General features: G+C 55.7%; 2 protein-coding genes across 2 annotated transcripts in view; one reads left to right on the forward strand and one right to left on the reverse strand.

The window, feature by feature from the left end:
• The window catches only part of CATSPERD (cation channel sperm associated auxiliary subunit delta), a 141,432-nt gene extending 140,841 nt beyond the window's left edge, over positions 1-591 (reverse strand). The window contains exon 1 of the mRNA XM_007954494.1: positions 448-591. Within this exon, the coding sequence (XP_007952685.1) occupies positions 448-591 (144 nt within the window). The remainder of the gene's footprint in view (positions 1-447) is intronic.
• Positions 592-974: 383 nt separating this feature from the next.
• LONP1 (lon peptidase 1, mitochondrial) lies at positions 975-25,407 on the forward strand. Its single transcript, XM_007954464.2, has 18 exons — positions 975-1,406; positions 5,620-5,708; positions 6,325-6,444; positions 10,207-10,438; positions 12,148-12,209; positions 12,635-12,764; positions 13,260-13,343; positions 14,359-14,579; positions 17,539-17,677; positions 18,559-18,737; positions 21,144-21,231; positions 21,564-21,686; positions 21,759-21,875; positions 22,770-22,910; positions 22,990-23,155; positions 23,358-23,575; positions 23,654-23,818; positions 25,231-25,407. Exons 1-18 carry the CDS (start codon positions 975-977, stop codon positions 25,405-25,407), a joined length of 2,883 nt encoding a protein of 960 aa, XP_007952655.1.
• Positions 25,408-25,683: the final 276 nt, after the last annotated feature.

Consider the following 25,683-nt stretch of genomic DNA (forward strand, 5'->3'; position numbering starts at 1 on the left):
TTTTTTTTTTTTTTTTTTTGAGAACTTGGGCCCAATCATGCAGCCAGCCTGCACCAGGAATTAGGGGAGGGGAATGACAGATCTGACTCGTTCAAAATTAATCCCTTGGTTTCGGGACGAAGAATGGGCAGAAGGGCAAAGCCTAGGAGTGGCGGCTGTGGTTTAAAGAGATCGGAATGGGGCCAGAGTTTTGAAGTAGAAATAGTAGGGCTAGGTGATGGGCTGGAGGAGTGGGGTGCAGGAAAAGGAGGTATCAAGTTTTGACTCATAGCGAGAGGAAACTGAGAAGCCTCAATGAGTTAGGGAAAGGGAAAGGGGCTAGAAAGCGAGTACAGGAATGTTTCCTTTCGATTCCGCCCAGGCCCGAGGTTCCCAGGCTTGTCCCGGGGTCCCGCCAGCTCCCTCCTGGCCCCCGGCAGCACCGCAGCCTTGGGAGGGCAGCCCCACCGGCACAGCGGAGGAGCTCTGACCAGCGGCCAGAGCCGCAAGGACATCGCCGCCACTAGCATCAACACCAGCATCTTGCTCGAGCCGGGTCTTGGTCCACTGAAGACTATAAACTGCCGCGGGCGTGCCCCTCAGTTTGCGCATGCGTCCCAGACCCTGAGCATGAGCACGTCTTCCACGCGCCCAAACGTACGCAGAAGGCTGATGCACGTTCCCAGAAGCTCTGTTTGCAGCAACAATAGTTCGCCTTCTAGGGCCTTGTATGTCTACAGGCTTCCTCGTGAGCCGAAGGGTCCTTGAGCGCGCTAACTGGGAGAGCGGAAAATGAGAAAGTGTAGAGGGACATCGATGACCGCCCGCTATGCACGGCATCGCACTCACACCCTCGTCCAAGGCCCGCGCCCTAAAGCGTTCTTTCTCGGGCCACGCCCCCCACGGGCCTCCGGACACGACCCTGGCGTCACGTTCGCCTCAGCCCGGCAAGCGGAAATGATGCAATTTCCGCGCGTCGGCAGGATGGCCGGGCCATGGCGGCGGGCACAGGCTACGTGCGTCTGTGGGGCGCAGCGCGGTGTTGGGCACTACGGCGACCGCTCCTGGCCGCCGCGGGTGCACGGGCCCCATCTGCGGCTGAAGCCTGGCTGTCCAGGGGCCGACGAACTGGTGACGCCTCGCTTCCCTGGACTCTGTGGGGTCGAGGCCCTGCGGGCACGAGTCATTGGCGGGGGCTCTGGGAGGCGAGTAATCGCGGTGGGAGCGGCTCATTCTCCGGCAGTGAGGACGCCTCCGAGGGCGGCGCAGAGGATGGAACGGGGGGCGCGGGGGGTAGCGCGGGCGGCGGGGAGGGCCCCATCATCACGGCGCTCACGCCCATGACGATCCCGGACGTGTTCCCACACCTGCCGCTCATCGCAGTCACCCGCAATCCGGTGTTCCCGAGATTTATCAAGATTATTGAGGTAATGAGCGCCCCCCCCTCGGCCTCAGTTTCCCACCTCTACAAGCAGCGGGTGGAACCGAGGGAGTCCTTTAGTGCCCTCACTTACTGCAACTTTTTCAGACGCGAAGTTTCTCAAAGCCTGGCGTTGGAATCCCTCTCTGCTCACCACTCGCTTGGCGTCCGCGAGCCAGATTCCTCTCCCTTTGGGATCTCTTGGGGTCTATCAGATGAAGGGAGCTGAACTTACTAAATTTAGTACTCTGCCCCTTCGCATCCCAGTCCTGGAAATCCGGGCTGGGAGACGCCGGAGTAACATCACAGCCCAGTTACTTTTCTGCCCGTCTTGGTAAATGTTTTGTAACATCTCCCCCAGGCGGTCGGCCTTGTGATTGAGTTTCTTTCCAAGATTCATTCGTTCTTTAAGACAAACCTTTCTTGAACGTTTACTGCGTGCCAGGCATGGCTCTAGGTATTGGTGATACTGGCAGTGAACCAAACAGACCAAAGTCATTCTAGTAGGATGAGAGAGGCGGTGAACAAAATTGATTTGGTAAATGATAATGTGAGAATGCATGAAGTATTGTGAGGAATAAGAGAACAAGATACGGTACTGGAAGCTGAGGAAGGGGTGGGATGGGGACAAATGGTCCCCAAAAGATTCAGTGACCGTTTATTCGTGCAACAGAGTGTTCTTGACCTGCCTTGCAGCCGGCACTGACGACACAGCAGTGAATGAGTCATACACAATGCTTGCGCTTAAGAAGGGATGAGACGGTAAACAAATAAGATCATTTCAGACTAAGAGATTGTTGTTGTTGTTGTTATGTGCCGTCAAGTCGGACCTGATTAGAAAAAACCAAACAGCAGGGTGATGCCATAGGAAGTGACATGTAGGCAGTGTAAGTTCAAAGAACTTGACCTACGGTAGGAAGAACCCAAATGGCTTCCTCACCCAACCCCACAGCCTTTCTGTGTGTGTGTGATGTAGAAACTGGAATCTGGAGAGGACAGAGGTTATCAGTTAACTGCATGAGCAAGGTCACAAAGTGAGTCAGCTTCTGCCCTTGCTGGCCAGACCCTGCTAACTCAATGTCAGGGATCAGCTGGGGGCAGAAAGGACAGCACTGCGTAGCAACCAGTCTGGAGAGAGGAGAGAGGGCCCTTCGCCACCGCTCTCCCGCACTGCTGACTGGCTGTATATGAGCGGCCCTTTCAAGACCCTTCCTTGATGTCAGGTAGTGGTAACTAGTGCAGGTCCCTGAGCCAGGTGGGTTCGTGTCCTGGCCCCAGCTTCCTAGCTACATAACCTTGGGCAGACTGTTTCTCAGGGCCTCCTTTTCTCATCTGCCAAATGGAAATAACAATGTTGCCGTATTTTCTAGAGTCGGTGTTCCAGTGGCACAACGGTTAAAAGCTCTTGGCTGCTACCGGGAGGTGGGTGGTTCGAACCTACTCGTAGGGTCCATGGGAGACAGACATAATGATGTGTTGCTGTAAAGATTACAGCCTAGCAAAGCCTGTGCGGTAGTTCTCTGCTGTGTGGGGTTATTATGACTTGAAATCAACCTGACAGCAGCTAACAACAACAGTTTCTTAGAATTATGGGAGTTCAGTGGGGTCAAATGTGTAAAGGACTTAGACCCATGCCTGGTGCTTAGTCTGTCTAAGTGGTCAGGTGCGCTGCTGCTGCTTTTTGCTCTGAGCACTGATGAGATTGCAGAACCCGGCCCTGGAGGCCCTTTCCCCTCCTGGACACCACTCTCCCAGGCCTCTGGTGTTCACCAAGACACGTCTCCTCTGCCCCTTGCCCCCAGTGCCCAAGCCCACATGCTTGCCTCTGGGTGGACTTGAGCTGCCAGTCTTTCTGTTCACAGCCAGGCATAACTGCTTGCACTACCGAAAACCAAACCCACTGCCAGAGTCGATTCTGACTCACAGCGCCCTTAGAGGACAGAGTAGAACTACCTCCATAGGGTTTCCAAGGCTGTCAGTCTTCACAAAAGCAGACTGCCACATCTTCTGTGGAACTGCTAGTCAGTTCAGACCACTGACCTTTTAGTTGGCTGAGTACTTTAACCACTGCACCATCAGGGCTTCTTAGACCACTCAGGGACTCGTGCTCCCAAGACACCGGAAGAGCCCCTGTTAGAGAATGCATTAACAAGCCCCCTGGGCAATTCTGATGCACACTGAGGCTCGAAGGCCTCCGAGTTTAGCCAAGGTCTGGTCTGGGAATTCCGACTGGGAAGCAGTCAGAGCCCTTGGGTGGTACAAAGGTTAATGTGGTCAGCTGCAAACCGAAAGGTGGGCCTTCAGGTCCACCCAGAGATGTCTCAGGAGGCACGCTGGAGCTGGTTCTCACTGACACACACGAGGGCACCAGGAGTAGAAGGCCACTCGATGGCCGCTGTTCGGGGAGAAATCAGCTCTGAGGGCCCCGTGCTCCGTGTCGTGCCAGATGATTCCCCACTGTTGGTCCAGCACTGTGCGGGAGGGGATGGCAGGACGAGCGGGCGTCCTGAGGGCGTTGGCTGTTGATGAGCAGGGTGTGGATGTGATCAGGATATCATCTCATTAACGCCAGAGGAGTCTTCAGCCCGTTCTTGTGAGGTGCCGTCGAGTCGGTTCCGACTCAGCAGCTCTGCACAGCGGAACAAACCCCTGCCCGGTCCCGTGCCACCCTCACGCTCACTGTGTGCTTGAGCCCGTTGTTGCAGCCACTTTGTCAGTCCGTCTTTTTCACTGATCCACGTATGAGAGACAAAGTCTAGCCGGTCTTACTTCTAGAAGCGTTCTGGCTGTACCTCCAAGACAGAAAAAAAACCCAGACTCACTGCCGTTGAGTTGATTCCGACTCAACAACCCCTCCTGGGTTTCCCAGGCGATATCTCTACGGAAGTAGATTGCCCCAGTCTTCCGAGACTTCCAAGACATATTTGTTCATTCTTCTGGCAGTCCCTGGATGTGGCCTCTGAGGTGGGCCATATCTGACTTACACGTATTTAGTGTTGCTTTTTTTTTTTTTTAATTGTGATTTGGGTGAAAGTTTACAGAGCAAATTCACTTTCTATACAGCAGTTCACATACACTTTGTCTCATGACATTGACTACAATTTACCCCAATGCAACAGCTCCCCTCCCACTTCCTCCTGATAGTTACCGCTTGCCTGTGTCCATCCCCCCGTGCACTCCTGCCCCCTGAGCTATGTCCCTGTGCATACACAGCCCTTCTATTCTCCCATGATTGTTCTCTCCAAGGAGTGTATCTACCTAGTGTAAATGTTCACCTCATGTAGTGTTGCCCTTTTGAGATTAATAAAAGCAGGTTGGTTTAGATTTTTAAGCAAAGGCATTTTGCCTGAAAAATTTCTTCAAAGTGGATGTGAAGTCCCTTTCTTGGTGCTGACTGTTGGCCTTTTATTAATATACGTAATATATTGTACTTTGTGCTTGAGCATGTACGTGGCAGAACACGAGCCACCAGTTTCTACAAGTACAATTTGGTGACACTGATGACAGCCTTTGAGTTACGCAGCTGCCCTCACCCTTCTTTTCTCAGTTGTTCCCCCTCCACCAACATGAACTCACTGCTTGTAGCATTTCGAGTTGCTGTTGTCAGTTTGATCCCATAGAGAGAGTTCTTAAAAGAGCACAGTATTCAAGGCAGACTTTCTTAACGAAGCTATTGTTTAAAGAAGACTTTGAGGAGATAGGGTATTTCTGGTTAAAGATTTAAAGATCATCTCAGGGCAGTAGTTTTGGGGTTCACCCAGCCTCCATGGCTTTTAGTTTTCTGTAGGAAGGGGTAGTCCCTACTAAGAATACATCTACCACCCACCCACTGCCTTCGAGTCCGTTCCGACTCACAGCCACCCCATAGGGTTTCCAAGGTTGGAAATCTTTATAGAAGCTGAGTGCCTCATCTTTCTCCCACAGAGTGGCTGGTGGGTTTGACCTCCAGCCTTTTGGTCAGCAGCTGAACGCCTTAGCCATGACACCACCAAAGCTCCTTAAGGAGTACAGCTTGTTAATACTGTCTCACTCCATTCTCTGTGTCTCCACTCCTCACCCCCTCTGCCTTTTTCTTTTGGTCAGAGGTCCCTGGGCCATACTGATTTGTGCCCTGTATCATGTGCGTGTCCCCAGAGAATAACAGAAACTGTCAGAGCTGCTGTCAAAATGTCAGGTAGAGCACTGCCCTGTGTTTCACTCTGAGGTCGTTGTCCTGCTAGGTGAAAAATAAGAAGTTGGTTGAGCTGTTAAGAAGGAAGGTCCGTCTTGCCCAGCCCTATGCCGGTGTCTTTCTAAAGAGGGATGACAAGTAAGTTCCATTTTCCTTCACGCCTTTGTCCAAGTCACCCCAGAGAGTAGCTCACCAAAAACTTCTGCTCTGTAGAATAGCTCTGATCGTTGGCTTTCTTGCCCCCCCCCCCCCCCCCCAATAAAAAGTAAAGCCTAGCAGATCATGGCTAACAGCCCAGCGTACCTTTTCAGTCTCGGCTGAGGATTCGTCTTGGAGCATAAGCCATCCTGCATTGTCAAGTCCACAGGGGGATTAACCTCAAGGACCTGTATTGCCACAGTGCAACCTGACAGGCCCCTTGAGAGCAAAGCTAGTCAGGCTGATAGCGTGGCCCCAGATCCATCCACCTCACGCCCAGCTAGAAATCGGTTCCACTTCCAGTTCAGAAGAAAACGTTTGCAGCAGGCTCCGTGGAGACAGTGCATTATAATCAGCCCCGCTTGTGCCCTACACTCCAGGGCACAGTGTGACCTGCCTCAGGTCCCATTGATGACACTCCCACATGCCATGAGGCACCTGTGGACACTAAGACGGCTGCTCGCGGTACCCAGTGGGGGTGTCTTGTCTCCTCCTCCTCCCACTCGGGCCGAGCTGTCCGGCACGTGTGCCCTCGCCTCTTTGTGTTCTCTCCTAGCAATGAGTCTGACGTGGTCGAGAACCTAGACGAGATCTACCACACGGGGACGTTCGTCCAGATCCATGAGATGCAGGACCTTGGAGACAAGCTGCGTATGATCGTCATGGGGCACAGAAGGTGGGTGCGCCGCCCACAGGGGCTAGCTGCCGCGGCGGGCCAGTGGCCCAGCATGCCCAGGGCCCTCTTGGCTACATGCCATGTCTTTTTCACATGCCCCTGTTCTGTCTCCTTTTGTGCCCTGGTACAGTGGTGATACAAGGGACCGGTGAAAAACTGTTCTTTATACTTTCTGTTTTTAAAGATTTTATTTATTTGTACTGGCAATATATAGGAGCTCTGGTGGCGTAGTGCCTAAGGCATTTGACTCCTAACCAGAAGGCTGGTGGTTCAAACCCACCAGCCACTCCTTGGAAGGAAGGGTGAGCAACCTACGTCTGTAGAGATAATTGCCTTGGAAACCCAAGGAGGGGTTGCTATGAGTCGGGTCCGACTCCGTGCCAGCATGTTTGGTTTGGTTTACTGGGAGTATACACAACCAAACATGTCCGTTCACAGTTTCTCCATGGACAGTTCACGTTGTGGCCTTGTCTCACCATCCCTGTGCCGTAAAGTTCTTTTACTTTTCTAGCCAGTTTATCAATCGCTGAAGCATTGATTGGTAATGTTTCCATTGAGGCCCCTCTGACTCCCGGCAACCCCTGTGTGTCAGAGCAGAGCTGTGCTCCACAGGGTTTGCAGTGGCTGATCTTTCAGAAGTCGGTCACCAGGCCTTTCTTCTGAGGTAGCTGTGGATGGACTCGCACCTCCAGCCTTTCAGTGAGCAGCTGAGCACTGACCCGTATGCACTACCGGGGAGTCCTTGCTGAAGCATTCAGACCAGCGATACAGAAACACGGAAAGTGGCACGTTCCCTCTACTCCCGTCTGAGCGTCCGCTGGCCCGGGGGGCACGTGTGTTCCCCGAGTGCCTGCGTCTGCATCTGCCAGCAGTTTTGGTGATGCATACTTCTCAGCAGCGTACGTTTTCACTTAGCCAGGCCTGCTTCCTCGTCAGCGGTCTGGTTTCTGCCTCAGTCCGCTGAAGGGCTGCACCCAGCTTTTATAAGCCCAGTTTCATCATTACTGTCAGTCAGGAGGAGTCCCTGGAAGGTGCAATCGGGGAACCTGCATGGCTGCTCCCTGAAAGGCTGGAGGTTGGAGTCCACCCAGGAGCGCCTCGGAAGGAAGGGCTGGCAGCCTGCTTCTCGGAAAGCCCCCGCAGCAGCTCCTTTCGAACGCAGTTCTGCCTGACACTCGGGTCACCGTGAGTCAGAGCTGACTTTGGCAGCTGGCTGGTTTGCTAATTAAGAGAAATGTACAAGATCAGGTTAGAGTTGAAGTTGTTGATGGAGACACTAAGCAGCTTTTCAGATGTTTGCCAAGGACCTTCAGTCCTGCAAAACAATGCTGTAAAGAGTTGATGGTCCGTTGCACACGGAAACTGTGTTGTACCTCATCTGTCTCACGGAGAGTCGCAAGCCGTCGACAGACACACTATTGGTTATTGGCTGCCATCGAGTGGATTCTGACTCCTGGCAATGCTGTGTGTGTCAGAGCAGAGCTGAGCTCTAGGGGTTTTCAAGGCCATGACCTTTCAGAAGCAGCACCAGGCCTCTCTTTCAGGTTCCTCTGGGTGGGTTCAAACCACCCACCCTTCAGTTAATAGTCTAGTGCTTAACTGTCATTGCTGCCCCGGGACTTCTGATAACACAGAAGAGCTTCTCGCTGGAGGCGCTTGTTGGAGTTTTTTGAATCTAACATTTTCCATCCTTTTTGGCTCATGAACCTTTTCTCTCTGCCAGCCTGGGGACTCCCCCCAGAGCACACTCAGGAGATACGGTGGTCTGTGTGATGTGCTGATCTCAGCAGAAGTCCTGCTGTTTCTCCCACTGGACTAGGTCCAGGAGGTCCAGCATAGGGTCAGTGGGTGTCTCTGTGCCTAGCCACGACTGCTTGCATTGGAGTCTGATGGAGGGAGAAGTCGCTCCTCTGGCTTCTACAGGGATTTTGGGGCCGGAGGGGATAGAGTAAGATGCAGCTGAAAGTCAAGACAACAGTGGCGGCCACTGCAGCTCTGAGGGGCCCGACAGGGAGCCCTCTTGGACCCTGAGGCCTCGGCCTAGTCAACTTAGTCCTCACCCAGGCCCAGCCCCACCTTCTCTGTCCATCTGAGGGTAGTCCAGTGCCTGGACCAGGCAGACTCTGAGCCTGTGTCCCGGGTCACTCCAGGCTGGTCCTCTGTCCCTGCAGAATGTACTGGCCTGAGTCCTGGGTGACAAAGAACAGAGATGTTCAAACCCCTGTGTTGATCCGGCGCCTTGAGAGGGCTCCGTCCTCATGGAGCCCATCCCTGAGTGGGGTGGACGTGAGGAGCTTGGAAAAGCTGGTTTCAGATGAGGGTGTGTGCACTGGGAACCAGAACAAGATGGACAGGGAGGGTGTGGTTAGAGAGGACACTGTCTTAGTCTCCTATCAAAATAAGAAGAAAAAACACAAAGCCACTGCCATAGAGTCTATTCTGACTTGTAACGAACAATCCTTTAGGATTTCCAGTGCTATAATCTTTATGGGAGCAGACTGCCTTATCTTTCTCCCATGGAGCAGCTGGTGGGTTCATATCACCAACCTTTAATTTATCAGCCGAGCACCGAAGTGCACCCCAGAGCTCCTTCCTTAGTGTCCTCAGACTGCTGTCACAGACAGCACAGGTGGCTGCATTCAAGAACAGACAGTCCTTGTCCCACAGCTCTAGAGGCTAAAAGTCCCAGTCAGAGTCTCGGCCCAGTCACTTCCACTCCTGGCATTCCCTGATTATTTCCCACGGCAGCTGTCTTTCCCATGTGTCTCGGTTTCTACTCAGCTCTTACTTATTTAGTTTGGTGGAGATAGAGCCAACGAAACACATGCCACTTCAACAGGTTCTACGTATTATTGTAGTGACCTTGCTTACGTTTTTTTGGGTTGTGCCCCCTTTCTCAGCAGTCTTTTCCAAGCTGCTGTTTCCTCATCATTAACGTAGACTGACTGCCCCTAAGCTCCTCCTCTGCCCTCTTGCATTGATGTTGTCCGTTTGCTCCCAGCTAGGTAATTCTTTAAAGAGTTTAATGCTTCCTGCAGACATTCTTGTCTTGTTTGGTTAGATTATTATTCAGTCCAAAGGTAACCTCAGGGTAGTTTCAGTTCAAGGTTTAAAGATCTCCTTGGGAACTGTTTCGAGGGGTTGTTGTGCTGCTGTTGTAACTCAGAAGTGATTTGATTTAGGACCCAGCCTACTTAGATGTGATTTGATTCCACACAGCAGAACAGAGCAAGTCCTGTTTCCAATCAGGACTCCACCCACAGGTGTAGGAGGTGGGGCTCCAGCACATGTTTTTGGAGGACACAGTTCATAATACCTCCTTTACATAAAGTGGTCAGGAAGGGCCTCTGGGAGGAGGTGCCGTCCAGCTCTCCACCGTGTGATGAGCTCAGGCTGGGACGGGCTGGCACTCAGCCACAGTGGGAGCAGAGTTCCATGGCTGGCGCTCAGCCTCAGTGACGTGGTGGTCATAGGAGGCCCTCAGCCTCCTCTTTTCAACTTCCCCTTCTGTCATTATGGTTGGCACGTGTGTGGGAAACAGGCTGTGGATGAGTACAGGGACAGAGGGAGGAGGGGATGCTGGCCTTAGGGCTGTGAGCTGCTCGGTCTCCACCTTGAGGCCCTGAGGTTGCCCTCCCTAGTGGCTACAGGAGCCTGGGCTTGGCCAGGACCCGATTCTTCCAGCCTCGCTTCGTTGTCAGCGGGGACCCCGGCACTAGGGCCTGGCATACCACAGCTCCTCTACTTTGCTTCTGCCTTCAGGATCCACATAAGCCGACAACTGGAGGTGGAGCCTGAGGAGCCAGAAGGTGAGAACAAGCAGAAGCCCCGGAGAAAGCTGAAGCGGGGCAAGAAGGAGGTGGAGGATGACCTGAGCGCCAAGAGCCAGGTGGAGCTGGCGATGGAACCTGGCCTAGGCGCCCCCCAGGAGGTGCTCATGGTCGAGGTTGAGAACGTTGCCCACGAGGACTTCCAGGTCACAGAGGAAGTGAAAGTGAGTTGGTATCCAAGTCTGCATTCCAAAGGGGCACCCGCGGCAGACCTTACCAATTGATCACAGCTCTCTTTTCCACCAGGCTCAGAGTCTTTGTCCACACAGTGCCACAGTGACCTTGCAAAGAGTGGTCCCTTGTCACCGTTAGCCAGCAAAGTTGGTGGGCTATGGCACTGTGTTGAGAAAGATTCTGAGGTTGCCTCTGAGCTCAGTGGGAAAGAGTGCCGGGATTGATTGGTGATGTCTGCCATGGCACTGAAAGGTGGCTGCATTTGCCATTAAAGACCTAAACCTACTGCCATCAAGTTGCTCTGTAGGACAGAGTAGAACTTCCCCATAGGGTTTTCCCCAGGGCTCCTGCATTTCCCACTAGCATGGGTGAACAGTTGTTACCACAGGGCCCCTTGGAGTGCTTGAGGATGGCCATGTAGGTCAACTTTCTACTGTGGTGGAAATGTTCTTAATCCTGTGCTATGTGGCAGAGGAACAGAATGCCTGATTTTATTTAAGGGAGGACTTCTGGAGGCATAGTGGTTAAAGCATTCAGCTGCTAACCAAAAGGTGGGCAATTCTAATCCACTCGCTGCTTGGTGGGAGAAAGGTGAGACAGTCTGCTTTCCTAAAGATTTGTAGCCTTAGAAACTCTATGGGGTAGTTCTGCTCTGTCCTAGAGGGTCGTGACAAGTCAAAATTGACTCAGTGGCAGTGAGTTTGGTTTTTGCTTTATTTAAGGAGTCCTGGGAGTGCAACAGGTAAGCCTAGGCTGCTAACTGAAAATCGGCAGTACAAGTCCTACCTGGTGGCTCCTAGGGAGAAAGACCTGGTGATGTTTCTGTAAAGATGACAGCCTGGGAAACCCTCGGGGGCAGCTCTGCTCTATTGTGTGGGCACACTGTGAGTCCGAATCGACTTGATGGCACCCAGCAACAGCAGTTTAATTTGAAATAGCTACATGCAGCTGTGGCTTTTGTGCTGCACAGACGACCCAGAGGTCCCTTGGACCACCTGCTATCTGCTTCTGGTTCCTTCTACACAGTTTGTCTCAGGAAAGGTCAGGTCAAGCTAAATAACTGGACATCGGGCAGTTTACGTTTGCAAGGTCACTGTGGTGGCCAGCTGCTCCGTGCCACCACTGTGCTCATTGGCGTGCAGCATACTTAGAGCCCGGGGCCTTCTGGAAACAAAAGTGGGGTGAGTTTTTAGGCCATTAGCTCAGTCTGGTGACCCTGCCCAGGGCATTACCAGGGTCACTGTAATGGCTGAGAGAGAAGCAGGAAGGAAAACTCTTCTCAGCCTTACCTGCCGTCTCAGCTACATCCATGGCAGAGGTGCTGAGAGGCCGGTTGGCAACACACAGGCACACCATGCATGGGCCAGGGTCGTGTCACAGCCTGGATGTCACGGAGTCTGAGAGGGAGAAGGTGTGGCAGTTGTGAGGATAGCGCTCAAGGAACCCAGAGCCCTGCTTTGCAAGGCAGCTTGTTCTAAGGTTAAGATGCAGGCTGGTATGAGGAGACAGGACTATGGTTTTAGTTTGTACTTTCCTGACCCTGTGTCCTGGGGCTGGTGAATTTGGCCCCACGCCTTGCCTGTGAGGCCCTCCTTGGCCAGGCCAGGTGGCTGGAATGTTGGGGATGTTGCAATGTGGCAGGTGGGAGGCTGCTGGGTGCTAACCAGGCCCTGGCGGCCCCTCTGCTCCTTGTCCACAGGCCCTGACTGCCGAGATCGTGAAGACCATCCGCGACATCATCGCCTTGAACCCACTGTACAGGTCAGGCCCTGTGCACAGTGGGGTTGGCACCAGGGTGTCATCTGGGCAGGAGGATGACGGGGTGGGGTTGTGAGGAGGTCACCTACCACGTAGGGCCTATCCCCCAGAGCCTGACTCGCCTTCTTGCTAACAAGGGCCTGGATTCAGCTGGAAGCTTTGGTTGTCATCTGCTCATGGGGTGGGGAGGGGTCTTTGAGGTCATAACATGCTGTCAGAGACCTTTCTTTGGGCGCTGGGTGTCAGCCCCACTCTAGCATGTGAGATGGGCCTGAACTTGGGGTGGCTTGGGCAGAAGAGCTGGCTCCCGGGGTGTCCCCCGAGGCCTTGCTCTGAGCTGTGCGAGGTGGGGCAGGAGGCGCCAGCATTGCTTGGAGTTGGGGCACAGCGTGTGGAGGCCTGAGTGCCGCCCACTGGGTCCCTCCCAGAGAGTCGGTGCTCCAGATGATGCAGGCAGGCCAGCGTGTGGTGGACAACCCGATCTACCTGAGTGACATGGGCGCTGCGCTGACTGGGGCCGAGTCCCACGAGCTGCAGGACGTCCTGGAGGAGATCAACGTGAGTGTGGCAGATGGGGGGGGGGGGGGGGCGGGAGCTCCCCCTGCACCCACTCTCTGCACATGCCTGTGCCTGCCACCTGCTGGCCCCACTGTGCATGCTGGGCAGGCAGCCCACATCTATTCTGAGGAGTCATGTTGGCAGGCGGCTGTCCGTCCATGTCACCCACTTTGGTCTCTTCAGGTGTTGCATCATCTTCCCTATGGGGGTCCTTGGGGTTGGGTATTGAGGTTGGGTCTCCCGCTTTTTGCAATTTCTCGGTTGTCCACGCTGCTAATAGCCTGGGGGCATCTTTCCATAGTGAGTGGACTTCTTGAACTGGAATCAGTGGGTCTGAGAATGTGGGTCATTTTACTTCTGTGGGGTGTGGCTTAGTGGCTCTACTGAGACCCCGGCCATTGACGTGCACTCCCAAAGGCCCTCGTTCCACTCTTGGCCCAGCACAGGCGGATACCAGTCTGTGACTAGCCTCTTGTATGTCCCCTTTCTTGGCAGATACCCAAGCGACTGTACAAGGCCCTGTCCCTCCTCAAGAAGGAGTTTGAGCTGAGCAAGCTGCAGCAGCGCCTGGGCCGAGAGGTAAGCAGGGGCGAGACAGGCCACCACTGCCAGAGTGACTGGGAGGCTGTCGCAGCAGGCCCCAGAGTCCTTCCTGATTTGAGGGCTTGTGGAGCCGTCACTCTGTAGTTACAGGCTATGGGACTCCTTGCATTAATCGGGAAACTGCAAACTGGTCCCAGGGTATGAGTCCAGAGTGGCGAGGTCCCAGGACTGTCCCACCTCAGAGCATTTCTGTGCCTTCCTAGTCCTAGGAGCGGTACTAGAAATAGGAACCAACCTGGGCAGAGTTGAAATCCCAAGACTCGGCTGTCTGGGGTCCGCTGTTTGGATTCCAGGCAAAGCTGTGGGCTGCCTGCACCAGCAGGTGGTTAACGTTATAGCCTTGGAAGGGCCATGAACCCCTCACTGTGGGATTCGTTGTTATTTACTATACTGCCCAACACTGGTTTGTGGCGGGGCTATGGAGGGTTGCAGGGGAAGGAGACCCAGGTTCTGTTCCAGCCAGCACACCTCTTGCTCAGCCACCACTCCTCTGTCCCTGGAGACTTGCATGGTGCTGGGATGTTGAATAGGGTTCAGCGGAGCTTCCAGACTGAGACAGGCTAGAAGGAAAGGCCTGGCGACCTTCCCAAAAATAAGCCAGTGAAAACCCTGTGGATCACAGTGGTCCAGTCCGCCACCAACCATGGGGGTGGCCCTTGACTGGGTGGGGTTTTGGTCCATGGTGCGTGGGGATGGCACAGACTGGGCAGGGTTTTGTTCTATGGTGTGTGTGGTCACCACCAACTCAGCAACTGGGAGTAGAATTGATGAGTGTGTCACTAGTGGTGCGAGTCCCCCTCGTTGAGAGACTGGGTTCAAGTGGAAGGAAGGAGTTGGAGTTGTGTGCAAGGCTTTCTCTCTCCATACTCTCGGAGCCAGTGAGCACCCTGTCTGCAGCCGGACCCTCCCAGCCCGGTGGAGCCGCCCCCTGGGCCCCGTGAAGCACCCTCTCCCGTGCACCCTGGTCTCAGCAGCCACCTCGGCCTTGCAGGTGGAGGAGAAGATCAAGCAGACGCACCGCAAGTACCTCCTGCAAGAACAGCTGAAGATCATCAAGAAGGAGCTGGGCCTGGAGAAGGAGGACAAGGACGCCATCGAGGAGAAGTTCCGCGAGCGCCTGAAGGAGCTGGTGGTCCCCAGGCATGTCATGGATGTGGTGGACGAGGAGCTCAGCAAGCTGGGCCTGCTGGACAACCACTCCTCCGAGTTCAAGTGAGTCCACGTGCATGTGCTCTGCAGGGCAGGCTCCAGGCCTCACAGTCAGTGACTGCCTGCTCATTTCCCAGCCTTGAGAAGGCAGGTGACCAGGCGTAGGGCCTGGAGGGTGAGGGCCTACAAAAACGGCAAGGAGGCCACATGTTCTGACCTCCTCTAATCCCACAAGAGGAAGGCAGAAGCACCATCAATAGCGCAAGGCCTATTACTGCAAGGCCAAACATGCTGTCTCCCTCCAGCCCTTTCACCAGCCGTTCCTCCCAGAGCACCCACCACCTCTCTCCTGGGCTCATAATTCGCTGCAGTGGCCACACAGAACTCACAGATTACGGGGTTTATTAGGGAAGCACCAGGCTACAATTCGAGTTCAGGAAAAATGCTCAGTCTCTCTCCCAGCCCACCGTCTCTCAGCCAAGTCTCTCACAGTCTCTTTCCCAGCAGTGCCGGTCCCTCGGTGTCTCACTCAGCAATGCGTGTCTCTTGCGTCTCTTTCCCAGCAGCACGTGTCTCGTTCAGGAGCACGTGTCTCTTTCGGCAGCACGTCTTCCATCACCAGCCATCAGAGAGAGTTCTGCCTCCAGGAGGCCTCCTTTTGAGCCCGGAAGGGTGGTCAAACTAGCCAATCACAGCATCAGAACTCTAAGCACGTGAGAGAGATTGGGAACTTCCCAGAATGTTGTATTGTGCCACCCCAACAGAAATAACCCAGGTGGGCGACTTTAAAATCAGGATCTCCTAGTTGCTAATAGCAATTCCCACCTTGGAGTTTACAAAGACTTATGGGTAGAAAAGCCACACTAAGTAATTTACTACACTGCAGGGCCCCTGTGGCCTGTGGCATGTGTCTGGTGTGCTGGTGTGTTAAGACGCCCTTGACCTGTGTCTTGATGTCCTGGTACAGGAACACCACAAGGGGGTGGCTTCCATGAACAGAACTTTCTCACCATTTGGGAGGCTGGAAATCTGAATGCAGAGCCCCAGTTCGGGGGGCTGCTCTCACTTGCCCCTTGCCAGTGCTGGAGAGGCCTCTCTGGCCGCTGTGATGTTGGGGCGCCTGGGTCATTGCTGCGCAGCCTCCATCTCCCCCTCCTTGCTGCCCCTCCCCTGTATCCCCCCACACACCCCGCTTGCTCTGCATGCCTGGTTTGCCCTTCTCTATCTCAGAAGTGATTGGCTTAAAAGGAAACAGATCTTATGCTGATAAGGCCTCATTAACACAACAAAGGAAACCTTAGCCTCAAAGGAGATTTCTTCATGTCATCAAGTTGATTCTAACTGAGTGACCTTATAGGACAGCGTGGAACTGCCCATAGGGTTTCCAAGGCTGTCAGTCTTTGTAGAAGCAGATTGCCACATATTTCTCCCATGGAATGGCTGGTCGTTCGAACTATTGACCATTTGCTTGCAGCTGAGTGCTTTAGCCACTATACCACCAGAGTTCCTTCCATTATAGTTAAAAAACCAACCAACCAACCAACTCACTGCCAGTGAGTTGATTCTGACTCATAGTGACCCCCATTGGATTTCCAAGGCAGTAAATCTTTACATTAGTAGATAGCCCAGTCTTCCTTCCGAGGAGCGGCTGGTGGGTTTGAACTGCAAACCTTCCGTTAGCAGTCAAATGCCTTAGGCGCTGCACCACCAGAGCTCCTTTGTATTAGTTTGTTTTGGTTTCCATGGTCAAATCTAACTTAGGTAACATAGCCCTCACAGCAGTCTTCCAAGGTGCTGGGGCTTCTTTCACTAATTGTCTCTCAAGGTTGTGGTAAAAGGTGTGTCCTCTGCCCCGCCCCCACGCTGGGTTGGTGGTATAGGGGTCTAATCCACTGTACTGTGCCATTTTCCCTGAGCCTTTGAATACCCCCTGTGCAGTCCTCCGAGGCAGCTCTGGCATTTCAGCTTGCTTTAGTGTAGCCCAAGGAGCTCTGGTGGCACAGTGCCTAAGGCATTTGACTGCTAAGCAGAAAGTCAGCAGTTCGAACCCACCAGCCTCTCCACAGAAGGACGATGGGGCCGTCTACTTCCGTACAGATTTACCACCTCGGGAACCTAGTGGCGGTTGCTGTGACTTGGAATTGACTCAATGGTAGTGGGGGTGTTTTTGTTTGTTTGTTTTAAGCATAGCTCACCACTTAATCCATGCTACAGTGAACCACCCAAATCAACTATTAGATCCTTTCTAACCTCTTGTGTTGAAACACTGAATGAAGAATCTCTGCTTAGTGGGCCCATATTAATAAACTCAGCTTCATGTTCTTTGCCCCATTATTCCACACCCTCAATAGCCATGTCACGCACGTTCCCCAGGACTCTGTTAGCACAGTCGGGCAGGCGGTTCTTCTGGAGCGTAGTGGACCTCCTCCTGGACAACACTTCATACTTCCCTCCAGGGCTCTGTGGGATTTAAGTCTAGTTACAGGTCTAGAGTTTCTGTTGTACGCAGGGTCACTATGAGTCAGAGCCAATTTGAAGGCACCTAACAACAACAACAGTAGGTCTAGGAGCAAAAATGGGTGGTGGGAGCGGGTCCTCGGAACTTTACCCATGTTTTGTACAGCATGTGCCTCAGGCCATATCCCAGGCGACATACCTCATGTGCCAAGCGCCATGCCAGGCAGCTGGGCGAGTCTGATCAGATGGGAGTGGAAGGGATAATGGTTTCCTGGGGAGGAGAGTTAGCTACAAAGGTGAAGTGGTCTTTTTGGATGGGAGGGGTGGTGCGGTTGGCAGGAGTTACTCAGTGGAATTTAAGAGCCCAGTGTCGCCATCCTCGGCCCTGGATCCCATTTCTTCCCAATCAGCACCCTCACTTTAACTGCAGACACTGGCTGTGGGCCCGGGTTTCTCCCCTTCTCTTGCCCATGCTCCCTCTGCTGGTGGTCAGTTGTCCCATGGCTGCGGTGGGCGGGGAGGGTCTGCGTAGGTCTGCTCATTGGCTCCTGTTGTTCTGTGGCAGTGTCACCCGCAACTACCTGGACTGGCTGACCTCCATCCCGTGGGGCAAGTACAGCAATGAGAACCTGGACCTGGTGCGGGCCCAGGCCGTGCTGGAGGAGGACCACTATGGCATGGAGGACGTCAAGAAGCGTATCCTGGTGAGCCCCGCCCATACACAAACACCCCCCACGGGCCTGAGCATGTACTGCCCCCTCACACACACACACACACACGATGCATACGTGTGCACTGCTGTGGGCCTGGGGCACACACCACTCCCTCCCCCACCCCATGGGCCTGGGGTCCTTTGGCATGTACCACCCTCTGCTGGATGCCACAGGTCACATCCTGAGTGTGCTTGGTCAGAGGACCCAGGGATAGTCGTCTGTCTTGTGGTCCTAGTTCCAGGTGGGGTGCATCAGCGCCAACCCTGGCACTTAGAGCCAAGCATTTCCTTTGTGCTGTATTGGAGCCATCAGCCAGCAGGGGTGCAAAGGGGTTTTATAGGGGCTAGGCTCACGGGGCCCCAATGCCCACAGAGACTACAGAAGGCTAATGGGGTGCAAGGACCCAAGTGGAGAGATTGGCATTGGGGGAGCACTGTGACACAGAGGCACCACATGAACCTGGGCCAGCCTGCCTGCGGGAGCTCATAGGAGCTTGTGGATGTGTGAGGCAGACATGAACCACACTGTGTTGGTAGAAACCAGCAGGGTGGGAGCCCAAGGGCCAGAGGCACCTGCCTGAGGGTGGGTCTGGGGGAGCCCCAAGAGAGCCGCCTTTTTGTCTAGGGTGGGGCCCTCAGGATAGTCTCGTGGAAAATGATGACAATGCCCAGTGCCCAGCTCCTCTACGGGAGCTCATTCCCTTCAAAAGGCTGTGTGGAAGCGGAGAGGTGTGGGGCTCGGGGGCCTGGGAAGAGCCCCCACCATCTAGGCCTCCTGGGACATGTGTATCCCAGGAGGGCCCCCCACCTGGAGCATGCATGCGTGTCTCTTGCGAGCCCCCCAGCCCACCCGAGCCTGGCTTTTGCCTACAGGAGTTTATTGCCGTCAGCCAGCTCCGCGGCTCCACTCAAGGCAAGATCCTCTGCTTCTACGGCCCTCCCGGCGTGGGCAAGACCAGCATCGCCCGCTCCATCGCCCGTGCCCTGAACCGCGAGTACTTCCGCTTCAGCGTCGGGGGCATGACGGATGTGGCCGAGATCAAGGGGCACAGGTAGGCCCGGCCACCGCAGTGGCACACATCCTTGAAGCTCCCTCAGCCTCCTGCCTGGTTAGTTTTCCTTGTCTTCACTCACATTGCCTCAAGTGACTGGGGTTGCTAGCAACAGACTGAGTTCAGTAACAGAGAAACCTAGGCAGAGTGCCAACTTCAGGCCTGGCTGCGTCCAGGTGCTCAAACATTGGCAGGGATCTGCACCTCCTGGGCAGGCTCTCTGCAAACTGCCCCTGCTAGTTCCAGCTCCTGTCCCACCGGTTCAGCAACCCTGATCAGGAAGAGCGTCCTTCACCTCGGCATCCAGAGCATGGTCAGCCTCCTGGTAGCCTATAGCTTAGAGCTGGGGGAGCCCAGAGCAGGGCCAAGCCTCCCCACATAGGCGGGCCTTTGTGCTGGCCTGGCCCATGGGACCACCAGGCTGGAGGACTCATTCTCGTGGGCTTTCTAGCTACACTGGTCTGTGGAAGGCACTTCTTTGAAAAGCTTGGCCTCCTGTGAGATGGGTGAGAGGTGTGCTGTTCGCACCTGCTGGGATCATCCTGTATGGAGTTGAAAGGTGTCATGAGTCAGTTTAAAAACTAGGGGCTACCTGGCTTCTTCATAAAAAAAGTCATCAATTCTAGTTCTCTAGGGCATACAGGAGCTGGTCAGGGGGATGCCGTGTGGACCACTGCAAGCCCTGATGGGCACAGCCTCTGCCTCCTTTGCAGGGCGGGTTGAAGGGGTGCCAGGAGAGCTGGGTCCACAGGCACTCAGCTGACATCCGTCTAGGCTCCCAACAAGGACAGGGAGGTGACCACCGTGATGAAAGGGATCCTGTTGGTAACAGCTGCTGCAGCCTCGTGGCTCCTGTTCTGGTTCCCTAGCACCCCTCTGACAGGAATATACCACAGATGGACGGCCTTAACAAGCAGGAGTTTATTCTCTCACAGTTTGGAGGCTTTAAGTTCAAGTTCAAAGTGCCATGCTCTGGGGGCTGGGTGAAAAACGACCCTCAACCTTGGAGTCCAGCACTGCCGCCGCCTCCTGGCCTATTGGAGCTGGAGGCTTTTCTTCACTCAGACAGCTGCTGGCTGCTGAGGCTGCCAAGCCCAAGGCTGACAAGTAAAAAAAGCACAGTCCCGATGTTACCAAACCATACAGCAGGCCATTAATTCAAGTCCATTGAAAATTCCAAGGTCAGCAGAGCACGGCAGGCTGCTGAACAATATCACAGCTACATGCAGGGTCTAAGCATGCCATAAGCTGGAAACCATTCCCAAAGCTGTTGCTTATATACGGGAAGCAGCCCACATCCTTAAAGCCTCACTCAGCTGCTTGTGGTAAATCCCATCATGGGCTGATTGCCAGTTTCATCATGGGGAGTAACTACCACCAGCTGCCCAGCCACTGAACCAGGCCCAGCCAAGTTGATACACAAACATAAGCACCACACCTCCGAACCCCCTTCTGTTCACAGGGCGCCCAGCTTACTGGAAGCCCACAAGGCGCACCCCTCCTCCCGCTCCCGCTCTGTGCCAGGCAGCCTTCTCACTGCTCCGGCCAGTCTCTTCCTGCTGTGGGGAATAGTGCACGGACGTTCCCTCTGGCTGGAGCAGTCAGACAACCCCCGGGTTCCTCACGCTGCTCGGGGGCCCCTCACAGGTGCTCCTCCACCTAATGACAGTCCCACCCCAGCCCTCACTACCTCTCAGAGCAGGGAAACTGTTCCATGCACAAAATTCCCCTCTGTTTTGCTCAAGGAGCCCTGGTGGTGCTTGGTTAAGCACCCGGCCACTAACAGGTTGCCAGTTCAAACCCACCAGCATCTGCAGGAGTGTCCTGGTGATCTGCTTCCATGCAGATGACAGCTTTGGAAGCCCTGTGGTTCCCACTCTGTCCTGTAGGGTCGCTGGGAGTGGGAATTGACCGTACCCAACAACTGTTCTGCTCATTGTCTGCCCCGTGGGTCCCCATGAGCCAGGACTGGGGTCTGATCTGAGCACGGTGAGGAGGGTTCAGAACAGGCAGGCTGTGGGCAGGGCCTGGACCCGGTGCCTCCACTGTGGGTACCCACAACCCCCAGGGCAGTGCTGGGCCTGAGAGGTATCTGCAAGGAAGGGTACAGCCAGGACTGGGGGGGCCCTGAATGCTGAGCTCAGGACCCTGCCTGTCGTGGGGGCCACTCTGTCCCCAGTGTCTGGCTGTGCCAGCCCTATTACCAGGTGGGGGGCTGAGTCCCAGTGCCACAGCTCTGTTCCACCTATGAGCCTGGGGGTGAGTGTTGGTGTCTGCCAGCATCCACGAGTTGGGGTGACCCTCTGCAGGTGGCCATTGCTGACGTCCCATGGCGCCAGAGAGTCTGGACAGGCTCTGGAGCCCCCGAGTGCTGAGGTGCCAACCCCGCCATGCCCTCTCCTGCAGGCGCACCTATGTGGGGGCCATGCCAGGAAAGATCATCCAGTGCCTAAAGAAGACCAAGACGGAGAACCCCCTGATTCTCATCGACGAGGTGCGGGGGACTCGCCCTGATGCCAGACAGTGTCCCCAGGCAGGGTCCATGCTCGCGGTCACGGTTCCCAAGCCACTATGGCGCTGTGCCATCTCAGTGACTGTTGCTCTTACGACAAGGGGAGGGGCCCCTCCTGCCCCTCGAGGACCCCATCACTGCCCACAGCCACACTTGCCAGGTCCCCCCTTTGCTTGCACGGTCTCATGGCCTGCAGCGCCCTGACGATGGGGCTCCGTACTTCCTCAAGGTGTCCCAGTTCCACAGCCCACTGAGTCTCATCTTGCCAAACCTCCTGCCACGTGCCAATGCCCTGTCTCCCACCGCTGCTCCAGGTGGACAAGATCGGCCGGGGTTACCAGGGTGACCCCTCTTCGGCACTGCTGGAGCTACTGGACCCAGAGCAGAATGCCAACTTCCTGGACCACTACCTGGATGTGCCTGTGGACTTGTCCAAGGTGTGTGGGGGGTAGGGAGTTGGTGTGGGGGCCTCGGGATGGGCAGTTCTCAGCACCCCGTGCTTCCTGCAGGTACTGTTCATCTGCACAGCTAATGTCACCGAGACCATCCCAGAGCCGCTGAGGGACCGCATGGAGATGATCAACGTGTCTGGCTACGTGGCCCAGGAGAAGCTGGCCATCGCCGAGGTGAGGCCCTGCCCAGCTGTCCCCATCTGGGGGGGGGGGCGGTCTCAGGGCAGGCTTGGGGTGCTATAGTGTCCACCCTGTGCCAGGGACCGTGTGGGTGGGGACAGCAGCAGCCCTCAGGTCCCTGTCCTTCAGAGCTGGCAGCTGGTATGACCGAGGACAGGCCAGAAAACGAAGAGTCAGTATGGACAGAGTCCATGGCCATTGGTCATCTGTTCACTGAGGGTGATGTGACTTGGCTGACGAAGGGCAGACTCGGGGTTCCTGGGGCCAGGCAAAGCCCAGTGCAGGGTTGTGTCCTGGCCTGGGAGGCCCAACCAGGGCAGGGTCCTGTCCAATTGGTGTTGGCACCCATGCCTCCAACATCCTCAGTCCCATAACCGGTACTCATGACTGAGTGTCGAGTAGCTGCTTTGTGGCTGGGACTGTGCTAGGCCTGGGTGACCACCTATGGTGCCTCAGGCCTAGTCCCCCTCCCTTCAGCCACGGGCTGCAGCCAGATGATGAGTTGCTCATCACAGGGGATGCTGGTCTGCATGGGGCACGACAGCGTGTACCAGCCCAGGGAACCAGGGTAGCCTCCTTGGAGGGAGCAGCATGTAGGCTGCCATCTGGAGGGTGACTGGAGGTCAGTCTTGGGGGTGGTGGGCAGGAGGAGCGGCTGAGTGAATGCCCAGACAGGAGACCCCCGAATGTGGATGTGGGTAACTGGGCAGGCTGCAGGCTCCACTGTCTGACTAACAGCCCGCTACCCTCCTCCTACCCCTATAATGCAAACCCCCCGCCCTACCATCAGGTTACAGACTCTTGCCCTGCTCTAACCTACCCCACGGGGGCCTGTGGTTGATGGGGTCTCCTTAGAGGGCCCGCCCTGATGCGGTTCTCTCCCCACAGCGCTACCTGGTGCCCCAGGCCCGTGCCCTCTGTGGCCTGGATGAGAGCAAAGCCAAGCTGTCGTCGGACGTGCTGACCCTGCTCATCAAACAATACTGCCGGGAGAGTGGCGTCCGCAACCTGCAGAAACAAGTGGAGAAGGTGAGCAGGCAGCCGGCGGCCCCACCCACCCATCCACCCAGTCTGCCGCTGCTTTGCCTACCTCCCTGTCCTGCCCCAGGTGTTGCGGAAGTCCGCCTATAAAATCGTCAGCGGCGAGGCCGAGTCTGTGCAGGTGACACCTGAGAACCTGCAGGACTTCGTGGGGAAGCCAATCTTCACCGTGGAGCGCATGTACGACGTGACACCCCCTGGCGTGGTCATGGGACTGGCTTGGACCGCCATGGGTGAGTGGCCTCCACCACTGCTTCTCTGTCATGCAGGGACTTGGGGCACTCCAGCTTGTGCGAGAGCAAACTTCTCCCTGCATCTGTGTGCTGAGTCAGAGTCCTGGGGCCTGAGGAGGTGGTGGTGACGGCAGGCAGAGGGGATGGTGATGGGGGCCAGGCAGGGCGTGCGTGCGCTCACCGACTCCACCTCCTCTCCCAGGAGGCTCCACACTGTTTGTTGAGACTTCCCCGATGCGGCCACCGGACAAGGACGGCAAGGGGGACAAGGTCGGGAGCCTGGAGGTGACAGGACAGCTGGGGGAGGTGATGAAGGAGAGCGCTCGCATTGCCTACACCTTCGCCAGGGCCTTCCTGATGCAGCAGGACCCCAGCAACGACTACCTGGTGACCTCACACGTCCACCTGCACGTGCCCGAGGTGAGCGCCTGCCCCACTCGCCCACCACCTGCACCCTCCTGCCCGGATGGCTGCCCACCTACGCAGTTCTCCCCCTAGGGCGCCACCCCCAAGGACGGCCCGAGCGCCGGCTGCACGATCGTGACAGCTCTGCTCTCCCTGGCCATGGACCGGCCAGTGAGACAGAACCTGGCCATGACGGGCGAGGTGTCCCTCACAGGGAAGATCCTGCCTGTTGGGGGCATCAAGGAGAAGACCATTGCGGTGAGTACCAGGACCCTGCTCCCGGTGGCCACCCACCAGCATTCACCCTCCAGAGTCCTGGGCTACCCACAGACCCAGTCAGGGTCCTTGCCCTTGAGTGGATCTGGACCAAGAGCCCAGCTAAGCCGCACCAGCATGTGGCAGGCCACAGCTGTCACTCACATCATATCTGGGCCTCACAGAAATGAAGTGGTGAACCCATTTCACAGTTCAGTAAAGGGACATCCGTGGTGGGTGGGCTTTGTCCAGGGCCAGGTGGCAGAGGGACTGGATGAGGACTCAGGGCCCATGCTCTGAACCCACTCTCTTGGCTGCCCCTCCATAGGGGTTCTTAGCCTTTTCAGGACTCTGGAGAATGTTCTAGTGCTTTTTCCTAGGGGTCCCGGCTCTGCCCACCCATGAACTCTGAGCTTCTTGAAGGCAAGGTGGGATCTCTGTTCCCCAGCAAGACTGCAGATGGGGAACAGGGAGCAAGGGTGGCGAGGAGGACAAGGCTTGGGTGTGACTGGCAAATGCCCAGCAGGATGAGGGCTGCTACCTGGACTTCCCCCTCCCCCTCCCCCCCCTCACGGTCCCCACGATGGCCTGATTCTGCACGCCCTGCACACCGCTCCATCCTTTGGACCGCAGCCCCCCTCCCACTTGCTTTCCCAGTCCTCTGCTCTCCAGTCTTTCCCCCACCAGGAGCTTAACTGATCAGGGGACCCATAGCGGGAAGTGTTGGGTGACCCAGCACAAGGAACACGCAGGCTGAGGAGCCACCGGGTGGCGAAGTTCCTGCTCTCTCTGCATCTCCCTCCTCACTTGTGAAAGGGCAGGGCCAGTGCTTTTGTCTCGCAGGGCCAGTGAGAGGGTGCTGTGAGAGGACACAAGCAGTTTCCCAAGGCCGGTGTGGTGACAAACTGCCCTCCCCTACAAGAGCTGCAGCCTGAGGGACGAGGCATTTGCAGGGAGGCGACAGAACAGGGCCTGTGGACTGTGCCAAGGACTTGGGAGCTCTGGGGGGCTGTGACCCATAGGCCTGGAAAATTTGACACAGTTTTCCTAGGTTCTCCAGACACGTAAGATGCAGGATTTTAGTGTCTAGCAACAGCTCCCACGTTTGATCCCACAGGACACGGGTGTCTCTGCAGACAGTGGGATGCCCTGGGAGGGGAAGGGGCAGGGGTATGAGACCCCCTGGGTGGTGGGCTCTGTGAGACAAGCAGTCCAGGCAGAGAGTGTGATGTGTCCCAGGTTTCCCCATCTGTGAGATGGGGCACTGGCGCATGTTTCCAGTGAAGGTGGCACAGGGCAGGCTTCCAAGGGCCGTGCCCAGCCTCTTCCCTCCCAGAGCACAGTGCTCCTGTACCAAGGGGATCCCCCTGCTGCCCCTGGCCTTGACCTCCAGCTGCACGGTCCCCCCTTCCCAGGCTAAGCGTGCTGGCGTGACATGCGTGGTGCTGCCAGCTGAAAACAAGAAGGACTTCTATGACCTGGCCGCGTTCATCACTGAGGGCCTAGAGGTTCACTTTGTGGCACACTACCGCGAGATCTTCCCCATCGCCTTCCCTGAGGATGAGGCACAGGCCCTGGCTGTGGAGCGGTGATGGCAGCAGCACCTCTGCAACAGACGGGCCTGGGCGCAGAGTGACTGCACCACGTCAGAGGGCCCAGGCCGGCCAACCAAGACCTAGAGACAAAACTCAGTGGCCTGGGCCCAGAACTCAGCTATGACTGACTAATCATGGAGACGAGCACACCAGAGCTATTGAATTATGATTAAAACCCATTTGCAGTACTGGGTGGCTGCTGCCTGCCTTTGTCCACTGCCACCACTACCGTGAAGGCCCAGGGAGGCACAGGACAAGCTAGAACTGTGGGCC

This window comes from Orycteropus afer, unplaced genomic scaffold, assembly GCF_000298275.1.
Source record: "Orycteropus afer afer isolate SDZICR_OR568_19922 unplaced genomic scaffold, OryAfe1.0 scaffold00461, whole genome shotgun sequence".
Taxonomy (NCBI): Eukaryota; Metazoa; Chordata; class Mammalia; order Tubulidentata; family Orycteropodidae; genus Orycteropus; species Orycteropus afer.

What these genes read in the sequence shown, in the direction of transcription:
- LONP1 (XM_007954464.2), top strand. Translation starts at nt 975, where the DNA reads ATGGCGGCGGGCACAGGCTACGTGCGTCTGTGGGGCGCAGCGCGGTGT. An exon ending in AGCAGCGCCTGGGCCGAGAG is followed by an intron (nt 13,344 to 14,358) that starts GTAAGCAGGGGC and finishes TCGGCCTTGCAG; the next exon opens with GTGGAGGAGAAGATCAAGCA. An exon ending in ACGTCAAGAAGCGTATCCTG is followed by an intron (nt 17,678 to 18,558) that starts GTGAGCCCCGCC and finishes TTTTGCCTACAG; the next exon opens with GAGTTTATTGCCGTCAGCCA.